The sequence below is a fragment of the Dermacentor variabilis genome, chromosome 1, assembly GCF_050947875.1.
Source record: "Dermacentor variabilis isolate Ectoservices chromosome 1, ASM5094787v1, whole genome shotgun sequence".
NCBI lineage: Eukaryota > Metazoa > Arthropoda > Arachnida > Ixodida > Ixodidae > Dermacentor > Dermacentor variabilis.
In genome coordinates this window covers 265,215,368-265,230,856 of record NC_134568.1, presented here as the reverse complement: position 1 = coordinate 265,230,856, position 15,489 = coordinate 265,215,368, and the positions used below count along the sequence as shown (strand labels likewise).

The 15,489-nt window shown below is 44.3% G+C and overlaps 1 protein-coding gene across 13 annotated transcripts in view; it reads right to left on the bottom strand.

Moving 5' to 3' along the window:
- The window catches only part of LOC142563960 (ankyrin repeat and SAM domain-containing protein 6-like), a 33,487-nt gene that overhangs the window by 5,259 nt on the left and 12,739 nt on the right, over positions 1–15,489 (bottom strand). For 5 of the 13 annotated variants that reach the window (XM_075674729.1, XM_075674716.1, XM_075674766.1 and 2 more), the window contains exons 5-12: positions 13,550–13,594; positions 8,629–8,836; positions 8,436–8,533; positions 8,254–8,350; positions 8,114–8,150; positions 2,946–3,128; positions 1,659–1,781; positions 1,515–1,590 (exon numbers count right to left, since the gene is read on the bottom strand). In XM_075674729.1, coding sequence (XP_075530844.1) covers positions 1,515–1,590; positions 1,659–1,781; positions 2,946–3,128; positions 8,114–8,150; positions 8,254–8,350; positions 8,436–8,533; positions 8,629–8,836; positions 13,550–13,594 — 867 coding nt within the window. Of the gene's footprint in view, positions 1–1,514; positions 1,591–1,658; positions 1,782–2,945; positions 3,129–8,113; positions 8,351–8,435; positions 8,534–8,628; positions 8,837–13,549; positions 13,595–15,489 lie in introns of those variants that run through there. The other 8 variants (XM_075674723.1, XM_075674740.1, XM_075674755.1 and 5 more) reach the window with 8 other exon arrangements.

Genomic DNA, 15,489 nt, shown 5'->3' with positions numbered 1-15,489 from the left:
ACAAACTACAAGACTATGTCCACTGTATTTTGAACAAGGAACCCGTATGGGTTCTGAAACATCAATAATAATGTTTACTTAGTGACCATACTTCCTTGCTTTTTGCAACGTGCTACCTGACTAGACGAGTTTTCATCAAACTCTTGACTATGTGCAATGCAACTTATGTCCTGCGAGGGGGAAAAAGAAGCTGATGCAGACCTGTTGCTAGAGCACACAAGCTGGCATTCTCTCTCTCTCTCTCTCTCTTTTCCCCCCATAATTTTTGTAAATGATGACAGGGTATTGTGGTGGCCAAATTGTTTGCCGCAAGCTCAGGAGTGAGGAGAAAATGATGCTACGTATGTTTTAATTAAATTAAATTCTGGGGTTTTATGTGCCAAGGGCATGATTTGATAATGAGGCAAGCCGTACTGAGGGACTGTGGATTAATTTTGACCACCTCAGATTCTTTAATGTGCACCCAATGCAGTGTACATGGGCCATGGGTGTTTATACGTTTCACCCCCATCAAAATGTTACCGCCGTGGCCAGGATCTGATCCCGCGATCTTGTGTCTAGCGGTGCAATGCTATAGCCACTGGGCCACCATAGCAGTTAAGTATGTTTCCAGCCACTCATTAAAGGGCTAGACTCCAATTTTGACAAAGTCATCCGAAGTTTATGTACTGATGGCACTATGTACAAAATATTTAGTAAGGTGTCCCATTCAAGCAAGACAGAAATGTAAAAAAAAAGTGTTATTTTATTATATTTAATCCTGTGGTACGCCAAAATATGTTGGCATGCCCACTGGCAATTACTATGGAACAATCAAGTTCAAGCTAACATCAGTAGTTCATTTTAAACGGCGCCAAAAAACACATGGACAAGGAAGAGCACAGGACCAGCGCTGGTCCTGTGCTCTTCCTTGTCCATGTGTTTTTTGGTGCTGTTTAAAATTAATGACCCGTACCACCTAGCTCACACCCAAACCCTTCTAAATAACATCGGTATCTTAACATTTTGAGTTAGAATTTATGTTCTGCTCCTGAAGCAGCACCTAATATTGCAATTATAAAAGCTATTCCAAGTTTTAAAGAAAATTTTGTACTGTATGAAGCATATATACTTCTTTACAAAGTGTCTTTCACAGTTTGAAACTTTGAAAAAAGTATACATACCATGAGCAAGTTTCTTTACGTTGTACGCAGGCAAAAAAAAAATGCTCGAATAATTAAACTGAATTCTGGGGCTTTAGAGGTTTTATGTGCCAAAACCATGATCTAATTATGAGGCATGCCGTAGTGGAGGGCTATGGATAAATTCTGACCACCCAAAGCTTGTGCACCCTATGCATGGTATACGAGTGTTTTTGCACATACTGCCTCCATTGAAATATGGCCACCAAGGCAGGGATTGAACCCGTGAGATATAGCTCAGCAATGAAACACCATAGTCACTGGGCTACCGTGGTGGGTGCTCAAGTAATGAAGGAGTCAGTCGTTCCCTTTTTTTTTTTTTTTTTTACATACCTGCAGGCTCTGGTTTAATGCAGGGAGGCGGTTTCAGATGTCGAAGAAATTTGGGTTCAGTGGCTCTTCTTGTGATCTGCATGAGAAGCACATGTTTGTTCATTACAGCTTGTTCATTAAGGATCTCTCTGTATGCAGCTTTACCTTCTGTGAGTGTGCCTGTGTGAAATCATCAGGCATGGCTGCTGGAGTGGCTTCAAGCATTTTTGCATAGTTTGGAAGTGATGGTGGTGCTGCTCTGAAAACAGTGTCTACCTCAGGAAAAGTCTGCAAAAAGGCAGGATACCTCTAATAAATCACTGCACTTTGCTGGTATGTACAGTACAATCCAATGTTAAAGCTAAGCACAAATTGTTACTAGTATTTCAGGACTGGTTACAGTAGATGAAGGCCTGAGCAATATTTTTTCTTTAATATTATAGGTTTACCTAATGCGTCACATCAACTACATTTCTCGTCAAGTTGACAATACATCCAAGTTAAGGTGGTGTAATACTGATTGGGTGTTCCTTTTAAAAGAGTACTGACGTGACATTTTTTACTTGTCCTTACTTCTTTTTTTTTTTACATTAGCAAATGAATGTCATAACCAGAGTGCCCTTAATAATTTACTGATTCTTTTTTTTTACAAACCTGTTTTGATTCTGGTACTCAGGATGTGGATGCGTCATGACAATGATACACTGGCTCATTCTGTTCCTATGATTGCTGCAGCTGCCACACAGGACCACAGCCTCAAAAATGTGTTTTGTTTATAATTTTATGAGCAACATCATCATTCTTAGCCATGTTGCTACACAACATCAGCAAGTTTTGCTGTGTCATAATGCTGCAATAATGTCAATGAAGTCCAGCATTTCGAGATAATTTTAGGATTGAATTAAAAAACATATCTTGTTTCCCAACCTTCACACTTGCTGCGATCCATTTATGTGCAAGAAATGTGTAGTAGAGTTTTTAGAGCTTTGGAAATATGTGTCAGTAGTCCTTTAAGAGTGGAGGGCACAGTACCTGATGTACAGTGATGCTGTAGTTGCATGCCACATTAATGAGCTGAAACCAAGTGAAGCTGAAATATCTGCAGCAGCACCCCTATATCTGATTTTTCACATGCCATCCATAAATTACAGTGTGAAAGAACGAGCTTGCTGGTGGAGCACAAATTCCTACTAGTCGGGTTTGTGAAATGTTCCACTAGCACTAAGGCATGGTGGAGACATGCTGCATGCTAAGGCAATCTAGGGATGCTTGGTTGCCCCCCAGTGATTATTTCTGAAATTAAACAAAAGCTGTCCAAATATATCATAAAGGCAGTCAAAAACACAATGTTTTGTGCATCTCATTATATATTTATTCTCTGTTCAAACATCTGACCACACAGCTAGCTGAATAGAAGCCATAGGTCTTGTGGCGAGATTTTTTTCAACTCACTATTTCTGGAGATGTGAAGGAAATGTCTAGCGCAGGCATCGTGTTGTGCTTTGGCAACACGCTCAGTGACTGCAGGTCCAAAGCCAAAGAGCTAGGCAAGTTGGCTGCTTGACTGGCACTTTTTTGCACAAGCTGTCTACCTTTCCATGGTGTCAGCTTCTGTGTTACATGACCAATCCAGCCCTATTTATAACACATAAAACATAGAAATGAAGAAAATATAAGATCTACAACAGCTTGAGATATGAGAAATCACATCACATGCTCCATTTCCAGTCACGGTGTCTTTAGTTCATCACACTAAGGTAGGAAGGAAGGAAGGAAAACTTTATTTGGTCCTGCAAGTAGTGATAATTAATCACTAAGCAGGCCGCTCCCACGTCGGGACCGGAAGGCCAAGCCTCACGGCCACGTCGTGAGCCTGCTGGACAGCCCAGAATTGTTCATCCAGGTCCGGGCTGCGAAGTGCAGCCTCCCACCTGGACGCATCCTTGATCGCCGAGTCTTCAATTCTTTCGCAAGACCAGAGCATGTGTTCAAGCGTGGCTAAAGCACCACAAATCACACTAAGGAGCCCTCCTTAAATATCAGTTGCAACAGTTCTTTCATGGATGTATTTCTTCGCCATTAATTGAGTAAGCAGTTATTTCGTATAGACAACAGGCTTGTAGCAACTTCTGCTGCTCTCGATACAACATTAAAGTTTAGTTTTCATCAGTCTTTTCTTCCCAAAATAAATCATAGACAAGCATGCATGCAGTAGCTCATCAAAAAAACATATCAAGAGCCGTGGCTGTTGGCATCACTGCGGTTTCAGCATAACGCGTCAGATGGTCGACGCAGACTATAATCCAACAGTTGTCTCTTATTGAGCACAGGAATGGGCTGTGAAGATCCACTCAAATCATTTCGAAAGGAGATGATGGTGGCGCCACAGGGTGAAGGAGTCCGACTGGAGCAGTATTAGTGTGTTTGAATTGCTGGCACTTGTTACAACTGGCCACATACTTTTCTATATCCCTTCGCATACTAGTCCAGTAGAATCGGCCCTGAATGCGGTGGTATGTTCTGGTGAAATCCAGGTGCACAGCGGTCGAGTCGTCGTGCATAGCACGGAGCATGTGGGTTCTCAAATTCTTAGGGACCACTAAGAGGAGGCGGGCACCATCAGCCGCATGCAGGCCATCTTGGATGACAAAGCCATTGTTGCCTGTTGATTGAGCAGCTGAGGCGAAGAGGGCATCCAGGCTGCGGTCGTCACGCTACTCTTCCTGCAAAGTGGCTAGGTCGGGAATAAGAATGTCGTCGATGGCGGCCAGAAACTCATAGAAATTGTCGGCATCACATGCACTTGTTGGTAGAGGGAGCCTCGAAAGACAGTTGGCGTCCGCATGATGTCGGCCAGTCTTGTAATGCACTGCAAAGTCAAATTCGTGCAAACGTAACGCCCATCGAGCAAGGCAGCCAGATGGGCCGCGGAGACCAACCAACCAACATAGTGAATTGTGATCAGTAACAATTATGAAGCAGCACCCGTAGAGATATGGGCGGAACTTCTCGACTGCAAAGACGACAGCGAGACACTCTTGCTCAGTGACGGTGTAATTCTGTTCAGCCTTGCTCAACGAATGGCTGGCATAGGCAATGGCATGCTCGGCGTCACCAAAACGCTGGAAGAGGACGGTGCTGAGGCTGATTCCACTCGAGTCGATGTGCAATTCTGTTGTGGCAGAGGGGTCAAAATGGCGAAGTATGGGTCTGGAAGAGAGCAGGAACTTCAGTTGATGAAATGGGAAATCACAATCTACTGTCCAGGTGAAAAAGTTACCCTTGCGCAGCAATGAAGTGAGCAGGTAGGCAGTATCGGCAAAGTTGGGCACAAAACGTCGGAAGTACGAGCAAAGACCCAAGAGGCTCCTCAGCTCGCGTTGTGACTGAGGTTGTTTAAAGCTGCTAACCGCAGCAACCTTCTGTGGGTCTGGTCGCAACCCCTGCTTGTGCACTAGGTGTCCAAGTACTAGCGCCTCTCATTGGCCAAAGTGACATTTCTTGGAGTTAAGGGTAAGGGCAGCTTGTTCAAGGCATGTCAGAACAACGTCTAGTTGTTGTGCTCTGCTAAAGTGCGGCCAAAATGATGATGTCGTCTAGATAAAAACAAACCTCCCATTTCAGGCTGCACAGTACCGTGTCCATAAACCTTCAAAATGTTGCAGGCGCGTTGCACAAACCAAACGGCATGACGTTGAATTCAAACAAGCCGTCTGGGGTCATAAAAGCGGTTTTCTCTTTGTCAGCTGAATGAATGGGTATCTACCAGTAGCCCAATCGGATGTCCACAGATGAAAAGTAGGATGCGGAATGAAGGCAGTCGATAATGTCATCGATCCGGGGAGGTGGATACACATCCTTTTTTGTCACAGAATTGAGAGGCTGATAGTCAACACAAAACTTCCAGGACCCATCTTTCTTTTTCACGAGGATGACCGGTGCAGCCCAAGGGCTAGAGGAATCTTGGACGACGCCCTTGGCTAGCATGTCATCGACCTGTTGAGCGATGATCTTGCACTCTGACACGGACACGCGATAAGGCTGATGGATGATGGAGGCCTGATGGGATGCGCAGACCCCGTGTCGATCCTGTGGTGAGCCCGCATAGTTGGAACGAGAACTTTGTTAGCGTTCTGTGCGAAATCAAATAATGATGCATGCTTGCTAAGGATGTTGACCAGGGCTTGACACATCTCTGAAGACAACGACTTGTTGATCATTGTTAAAGAAGGCAACGAGTCTTCAGGGACACCAGGGCCAGCCCCGTGCTGTCGGGATTCATTTGACGTGTCATCAGTTAAAGCGCCTATGCTGAGACTGGTATCCACTTCAAAAGAGGCAAGTCGCATACCGCTGGGTAGCACAACAGACTGGGAGGCTAAATTTGACACCCACAGTGTAGCTGTTCCACAGGCCGCAGAGAGGGCGCATCGAGGTAAGAGCACACTTTTCTTCACAACCATCGAAGGCACAGGCTCAACAATTGCATCAAATGTATCGGTGTTGACACCTCAAGCAACAATTCGAACTCTGATAAGGAACGTGCCGGTAAGACAGCATCTTCAATGATGGCGAAAGTGCGTGAACAGGTAGCAGGTTGGTTGGCAAGAGGAGACAGGAAAAGCTTGCCAGTACCACAGTCAACAGTGGCACCGCACTGCTGTAGGAAATCGAGGCCAAGAATTACATTGTGAGTGGCTTGAGCCAGCACTGCAAATTCGGCTTGATACACATCTTCAAAGAAATAAACATTCGCAGTTCACACTCCAATAAGCCGGAGCAACTCTCCACTCACAGCACAAAATGCATTAGCGTAATCCCAGCGAAACATCACTTTACGGCCTAGTCGGATTTCAAAATCCAGGCTGATAACAGAGACACTCGCTCCTGTGTCCACTAAGGCCAATGTAGCAACACTGACCACTAAAACACGAATCTTGTTATGACACATGGTGACTGGCGGAGGCATAGGGGCATGTAGCTGATGATGACTGGCGACCTCACCTCCATTGGTCACACTGCCTAGTTTCCCAGTGGCGGTGACGCGAGACATTGTCGTGGAGATGGAAACTGCGCTGGTGTGAAGGCGGCGGCGTCAAGCTCCGCACAGAAGCTGGTGAGTCGCTACGGTAATTCACCTGGTGGTTTGTCCTGCTATCAGAGTCAGAAGGCCAGCGTGTTCTGTCGCCGTGCCGATTGCTACGCCGATAAAAAGTGCGCGGTCACTCATAGGACGGTGGTGACGTGCGACAGCGATGAGGACAAAATTTGGCGACGTGACCGCGAATACCGCATTGGAAGCAGATGGAGCGCTCACGGGACCCACTGAAATTGTCAGTAGCAGGATAACTGGCACGGCCGTCCCACTCTTGAGAAACTGCAGGTGGTCTGGGCGAGTAACTGTCTGGGAACTGATAACTGGGATGTGCGTTCATAGTAGTGTTTGGCGCTCCTGAACAAAGAGCGAAGTTGTAGGCGTCTACGGAGGCAGTGGTGATGGACGTCTCACCGAAGTCACAGTGAGAAAAGGGCTCTTGAACTCGCGGAGTTGAAAGGGAAGCCGCCTCAGATAGGTCAAGCTCTTCGCGCACCACTTGCCGAATAACTGATGCAAGGTTGGATGGAGCTGGAACCACGTCAACACTGGCAACGTTAGTTATGTTGGCCAGGCGGCCGAACTTCGGTGTGATACGCTGAGCTTTCAAGGCTTCAAATGTGCGCCAGTGCCGAATGACGTCACTTACGGAGTCCAGACTGTCTTTTCCGATGAGGAACTGGTACACGTCCTCGGCGATCCCTTTTAAAAAGATGACCAACTTCGTCCTCTTCTGTCATTTGAGGGTCCAGGGCCTTGCACAACTTTAGCACTTCCTCGATGTACGTCGTGCAGCTTTTGCCGAGAACTTGGGCTCGCTGCATTAGGGTTTGCTCTGCATGCTTCATTTTAGCTGCCGGATCTCCAGAGCACTTCCTGATTTTGTCTACAAACTTGTCGTCATCCCTTCCGTCGTCCCTTATCCTTCCCTTGTCGTCATCCTTTCTTCGTGGTTTTCAAGCCACACAGACGCGGTTCCCTTAAGGAAGAAGGCAACGTTGTTAAGCTGAGCGGTGGCATTCCAGCCATCGAACCGACTTGTCCATTGGTAAAAGCTGAGCTATCCGTCCACGTCTTACCCGGCTTTTCCGGCGAACGTTCGTGGTTTGATGTAGGGCTGCTATGGCTGGCTGGAAGAAGGTGGTGGGTTGTCGCCGTCGGATGCCATCTCTGTCGGCGACTTCGGCGAAGCTCCATGGATTGCGCTTCTGCGGGCGGTTCGTCGTCATTCTTCGGGGGCGCTGTTATTTTACCCAGCACCTCTACCAAAACTGTTACGATGGGGTGCGTTTACTTAAAAATGAATCGGTGAAAAGGGGCCATGCCGGCACCGAGCCGCTGCAAAGACAAGCACACTTCGTTTTCCTTTTCTTTCGTCCTTGCTGTAGCTTTAGCGTAAAAATATAATAGGTTTATATGTCACTGTAAAAATGCAGATGATGGTGCAGTTTATGGCTTAATGGTTGTACTACCATGGGATCAAAACTGAATAATAATTAAAAAGAAATAATTAAAAGTTGCTCACCTTAAGTGCCTTCAAGTGCTGAGAGTCACTTTGTTTTCTGAAAGTTATTTAGTGGGTAAACCAATGGCCAGAAGCTGCATGCGATACATAGATTTAGTGACCCAAATCTTTCAATAAATAAATAAATAAAAAATAATGACATTGCTATCACAGGGCACCTCACATTCCCTGTTGGTGTTGACATGCGAGCAACTGTCTGGTCAGCCAGCATCCGAATGATTTTGGCATCTCCATTCTCTAGAAATAAAATGAAGGTGAAGACATTCACATCCATAATACCTTCCCTGCCACATGAAAAAGTAACCTTGCAAGCTCCACTGACCATGATAACAAGCAATATCAAGAGCAGTGGCACCATTGAAAGCTTCCACACAGACGTCAGCACCAGAGCTAATGAGGTAGCGAACAATGTTGACATGCCTGTTGAAAAAGAAAGAGGGAGGCATGCCTTCAGGATTGAAAAAAAAAAAGAAGGTTTAAGGTAAAAATAAAAATCATAGAACAATGAATACTACCCATGATATACAGCATGCATGAGCACTGTCCAGCCAGCTGAGTAGTCTTGCATTTCCAGATCAGCATTGTTTCTGACTAGAAGTGTGACAGCGTCCATACAGCCCAATATCGCTGCATGCATTAAGGGAGTGGTGCCCTTTTTTAGGTGGCACCAGTTGGCGCATGATGGATGTTCCTTCAAGATTCTCTTCAAATCCCTCAAGTTGCCTTGAAAAAATAAAGAAATAGAAGAAAACTGCTCAAGTAAACCATTAGGAAAATACAATTATCTGACCATGAATTACCGTTTAGAAATAGCAAAATTATGCACATGCAATGCACACATTTGAATATATGTAAAGCAAAGTGTTATATATATATATATATATATATATATATATATATAGAACTTGAGTGGTGCTACAAGGTAAACAGAACAAGTATTGTTTACCTTGTAGCACCACTCAAGTTCTTTACGTTTGAAAGGTAGCCTGAAGAATCCCTCTTTGCCTACTATATATATATATATATATATATATATATATATATATATATATATATATATATATATATATATATATATAATTATGGGGTTTTACGTGCCAAAACCACTTTCTGATTATGAGGCACGCCGTAGTGGAGGACTCCGGAAATTTCGACCAGCTGGGGTTCTTTAGTGTGCACCTAAATCTAAGTACACGGGTATTTTCGCATTTCGCCCCCATCGAAATGCAGCCGCCGTGGTCGAGATAAAAGCAAAGTGTTAACGAAACAGTTAATAAAATGCTGTACAGTCGACTACCATTAGTTCGAAGCCGACGGGCACGACGAAATCGATCGAGTTATCCAGCGGGTCGAATTAAACATGATGCAAAAAAATGCCAGAACACACCGCTGATTCATTTGGCAGTATTTGTTCGAGCTTAACGCACCTGCGAATCAAACGCACGACAACTTTCTGTGCCTGAAGTATACAACTAATGTAGAAATGACTTGAGGGTTCTAACCAAAGCACAAGTATAGAGCGCACCCGATTATTTAGAATGGCGGCCGGTTTCCTAAATTTAGCTTCGCCGCAATACAGATATGTTATGCGGTAAAGCGTACAAACGGCGTGAAGGTAGCTTTGGTTTCGTATCCGATTGCACCGCGCAGACAATTTACGGCCTCATTTGCTTGGAAAACAAAAGGCATCCGTTATAATTGGGTAAATACCGTAACCAGACATTGCGAGCTACTCTTATTGCTTGAAAATCTTCCTAAGGTAGGCCGAAAATAGGCGTTTTTGACGGGAGATAATGTATGTTCAACACATTCAATGTCCCCTGAATTCTGCTAAGACAGACGCTGCCACTAAAGAGGTCGTTACTGGAGTCACCATACGGGTCAGGCATGTTGGAACTAACCGGAGAATTCCAATTTCAGGATCAGAGTAATGAATGTTTGGCCCCATAGAAATGCATGGTTGCCTGCCAGGACCTTCGGTCAGGATCACGTTAACTGAAAAATTAAACTAACCGGAGTCGAATTATGGAAGTCTACTGTGAAAACTAAATGTGATCTATACAGTTATGTTTGTTTTCGACCTATGAAAGATGCAACCTCGTGCAATAATTATGTTTGTGTATTGTGCAGGTCACAAATTGAATATCATGCAATGCACTACACCGTTTTTCACAAGCTATGCCAAAATACAAACACCAAATAAGCCGAATGCACAGTGTGAGAAGTAAACACAGCCAGGTCACAAGGAAGAAGGCAATATATGACAGTTGTTGAGGGAAGAATGGTGATGAGAGGTGTATGGGCACAAAGAGGTATGACACATCTGAATACATTTAAGCGTTCTATAATCCTTGAGTCACAGTATCACATACCCATTCCAAAAATGGGCACGTACCCTGCAGTCCAAAGGTGTGGTAGTCCAAATAATAAGAAATTTATGAAAAAGAATCCATAGCATATCATCTGCTATTCTGTTTAGAGCTCTGTATGCTTTAGCAATACACATGAGCTGACATTACATGTACAGCTTTTATGTCATGATTTACTGTTTTACTATGCAGAACAGAGTGCACTCACTGACAATACTTTGTTGGTTAAAATTTCATGATGGTATAAAACCAGTTGCTGAAGAATTGGGCAGCCCAAATACAATTGATGCTCGTTACATTGCAGTTATAATCCAGCAAAAAAAGGTCCATTTATATCTGAAGTACTTCCCATCCAAAATGAGGGCCATGGCACATATGCTGCAAAATGGCAGAACTCTGCATATACCCAAAGGTGATCAAAAAGAACAGCGAAAACACCGAAATTAAAAATAAATAAATAAAAGATCAATGGTTTGCACAATAATTGCACAACCACACAGCACGGCACTTTGCTGTTCACTTTTTTCCAAATGCTAGTCACCGACAAATGGCCGTTTTTCCGCACTAAAGCATATATACACCTGCACAATGGCAAGATTAACGGCCAGCTCCCCACTGTGCTGAGAATCCGGCTTGAGATGACAACGGTGACAACGGTGAAACTACCGTTTTCATACAAAACAGTGGCAGGTACAATAAACTGTCTTAATTGTATCTTTCACGACTGGCTGCTTGCGCTGTCGGTGTGAAAACTCTTAGCTGGGCTTGTTGCAGCATGCTGTTCTGGGAAGCTTTCTGCTAATTTGTTCATTCCTTAAGAAAAAGTGCATTTTTGTACATTCCGTGAGTGGCTGAAAATAGTTGCATGCAGTGGATTGCTGCATCAAAATGACAAGTTGGGCCAGTTGGTTTGGATTCATAGCAGGGTTTGTTACAGCGCAACACAAGACAAGGACAAAAGAAGGTACGATGACACAGCGCCGTGTCGTCGTTTCATACTTCCTTTTGTCCTTGTCTTGTGTTGCGCTGTAACAAACCTTACTATGGACTGTTGCATGCATGCATCACTGCAGCAAGGTATGTTGTATTTGCACCATCTAGACAAAATTTGCACGAAAATTTGTTTTTTGTACCCGATACTCTGTTATAGCCAGGTCTGTTAAAAGCAGGACTTGTTGCATTGATAATATAGGCAAACCAAACAAAGCGAGAAGAACCGTCTGTTATATCTGAAAGTATGTCGTATGCGGATCTCTCATAACGGGCATTGATTTTATATGAAAATGAAGCAAGCCATTGGATATTAAATGCTATTACAGTAAGAAATTTTTGTGCTTTAAAGATACTTAAGAGCTAACATTATATGTATAAGTTTTATGTTGGAATTGGTAGATTACACAGAACAGAGGTGTGTTCACTGGCACTACTTCGACAGTCAACATGCAGTGCTATACAAGTCAGTCTGCTGGAGCCTGGCTTGCGTGCCTATCAGGCAAGAAACCGATGACTGAATGATGACCCATGCGGAACACTGGGGTGGTAGGTAAACAAAGCTTTGATTTGAAGTGACAACAAACTTGACTAGGTTGAAGGACCCTTCCATCCTCTTCCCACCTTTCAAATCAAATTTGAGGGGTGGCAGGTAAACAAAGCTTTGCTTTAAAATAACAATGAACTTGACTAGGTTGAATGACCCTTCCATGCACAATGCGTTGGCGGGCTAGTTGGTGCCCGCCAATTCATGAATACTTTGTTTAGTGCAAAACGACAGGCACAAGACGACAGGACAAGGCGCTGTCCTGTCGTCTTTCTTGTGCCTGTCATTTTGTGCTAAACAAAGTAATCATGGACCCTTCCATGCTCTTCCCACCTTTCAAATGAAATTTGAGCTCCTACACCCACTAGTGTGCAGTGTCCAAAGAAACATTTTAACTCAAGCATTTCAGCGTATTTGGAGGATGCTTAAGCTTTGCCTTTAAGAGTGGAACGCGATAGTACTCAAAGATCCCTGACTGCTTCACATGCTTCCTGGCAACTGCAGCTTATGCAACCGTAATGTTTACTGGGAAACACTGGCAGCAAACACTATGCATGAAGGCGAGCTTTCTGGTAGAAATGCAGCCTCTTGCGTTGGCAACGAATGCGTGGAGGATAGCGCCATCTGGATGGTGCTGTTGGAAGGAACCGAGCCCAGCACACCACTTTATATATGGTAGAAATGCTGCAAAAGGGGCTTATGTTTGAGTTTTCATGTAAGAAAATTATGTTCTCTCGTATATTCAAATTACATTACGACGCTATCATGTGTGTAGGTTGTGCGTAAGCCATAGTACTTTACGATTTCTTTGAAGCATTTTACTTTCAGAAATTAAATTAGTTAAGTAATGTCTTCGCGCTACATGGAGAGCCTATGTGGTTGGGTATGCATGGTTCGGAATGATTTTCGCTAAAAGATGTTCGACACTGGGCGTATGACGCAGGACGCCAACGCCAGATTTTCTGCGGGGGGAGGGGGGCCTTAACGCTGTTGTGTTAAAAGCTGTGTTCACAGCACATACTGGACATATTTATATAGTCTGCTATAAACAGGCAGCCATGAAATGTGTGATAATGTGCCATATTTGGCACGTTGTGATAATAACTTGTACGCTGCTATTATTTTGGCAGTACTACTACCATTACAAAGAAACATCAGCTCAATGTAACTGCCAAATGAAAAAAAAAATTGCCTGTTTTTGAAACACAGTATAATGTAGAGTGAAAGTATAATGCAAATGACTTCTTACATTTATGCATATTCACATACACATGCAATCAGATAAAAACTACTAATTGCATTACGTACATGAAAACCTCATAATCACGCATGTTACTTTTCCTACATTTTTTTTTGTTTTTGTGCTTTGTATGTGGGTGCAGATATTTTTTGCCTGTTTATTAGAATGTAGGTTATTAATTTAGGATGCAGGTTATGCGCATGATACTTTTTTTTTATTTAAAGCTTGGCTCCTTAATGTAGGATGCCCTGCAGGCATATTGCAACTTGCATGACAGATGAGTAACTTACCCTCTGCAATAGCTTTGAAGATATCAGTTATGGTTGGGTTGTACTCTGTAAGAAGTGAAGAAGATAAACTAGTCAAAGCGCTCATGCACCTAGTGTTTCATTAGACATGTTGTAGGATAACTAGAAAATACATTGCAGTTCACTTATAATTATACCAGGCTTAGCACTGGACGTTTTATATTACTAAGTTGTATGTCTAAAACCAATCATTCAAAACGTAATACTGCCATGTAGTAGTGACAGTAAAGAAGGCAGCAAAACTGTGATTGACGAAACTAGCGTTTTATTGGGCGAACCTGAGCCCTCATAAACAGGCTACACTCAAATAACGATGGCAGCGAACACAGTCGGTGATTGGTGAAAATCTGATCTGTCGGTCAAGCGCGTCGGCTTTTATACATGAGTCATTGAATGTTCCAGAGTAATCGCTGGTGCCTGCGAGTCTTCCAGAAAGTTCTACATAATTAGCGCCACACATGCAATCAGATTACACAAGCTTCGGGGACAACAGACAGCAGATAGAACCATCGATAACATTAGAGAAACTTCCGATACAAGTGGGCGCATCTCACGCTGAGCAATAACATTTGTTAGATGGTGAAAAGTGGCCACCCAAAAAATATCAACAAGTACACGTGTCAATGCCCCCCTCTCAAAAGGCATCATCCCGATGCTACAAACATAACAGGACAGCGAAAAGCAAAAGGACTTATTAAACAAAAGTAACGAAAAAAAAAAACAAAAAACAAAGAGACAAAGCCCAAAATAACACAGTCTAAAAAACGAGTCCAAAGTTCTTTAGCGCTGGTAGAATGGCTTAAGTCGCACAACATAAGACTATTTCAGGTCATGAGCGGCGCCGCTATGACAGTGAAATGCCATCTGGCACGACCTCAAAGTCGAGTGCGCCAATGCGTCGGATGATCTTGTAGGGTCTGGAACAGCAGAGTAAAAGCTTCTCACTAAGTCCTCATCGGCATATCGGGGTTGTATTCCACATATCGTCATCGAAGATTGTAGCGCCGGCTGTCGGTCCTCTGCTGATTCTTGATGTGCAGGCGGGTGAGCTGTCAGGCTTCTTCGGTGTGCTGCAGATAGGCAGCGACGCCGAGATTCTCTTCGTCGGTGATGTGAGGCAGCATGGAGTCGAGAGTAGTCGTCTGGTTCCTTCCGTAAACCAGCTTGAATGGCGTCATTTGAGTTGTTTCTTGCACTGTGGTGTTATAAGTGAAGGTTACGTATGGCAGAACCACACCCCACAAAATGTGCTCGACGTCTATCGATATACATTGCTAGCATGTTCGCAAGGGTCTCGTTCAGGTGCTCCGTAAGACCATTCGTCTGCAGGTGGTAGGCGGGCGGTAATCAGGGGCACGCCATACATCTGTCTTCCTTTGGTAGTGGCACATGGCAGCAGAAGGGCGAGCTAGTGGCGGCGGTGGTGGACGACAGAATTGTGGCGTTACAGGGCCCTGGCTCGGGTGCAGAGGGGGACCTTGACGGCGGGCGAAGGCGGCGTATGTAAGTCATCACTTCCGGTATGGGAGGCGGTGATTCGGGCTGCACTTCGGAAACACACAGTGAACATCGAAGCTCGTCCTTGACGATTCCAGTGACCAAGGACACCTGAGGTTGCGACGAAGATAACATGTTGCACAGTTTTTCGTGCGCAATGGCCCTGATGGTCTCTTGGAGGTCACTGGAGCCCAGTGCATGGATTGCACATTGCGGCGTGAGCACTTGGCCTACATTGCCTATTGCGCATTTCCAGAGTTTTCTCCATGATCGTTGCCTCTGTCAAGAACTCAGCTATGATCTTCGGTGGGTTGCAGATCAGTCCAGCGAAAAGTTCTTGCTTTATGCCTCGCATCAAGAAGTGGACTTTTTTCTCCTTGGACATTTTCAGGTCGCGTGCTGGAAAAGACTGGTCTTCTCTTTCG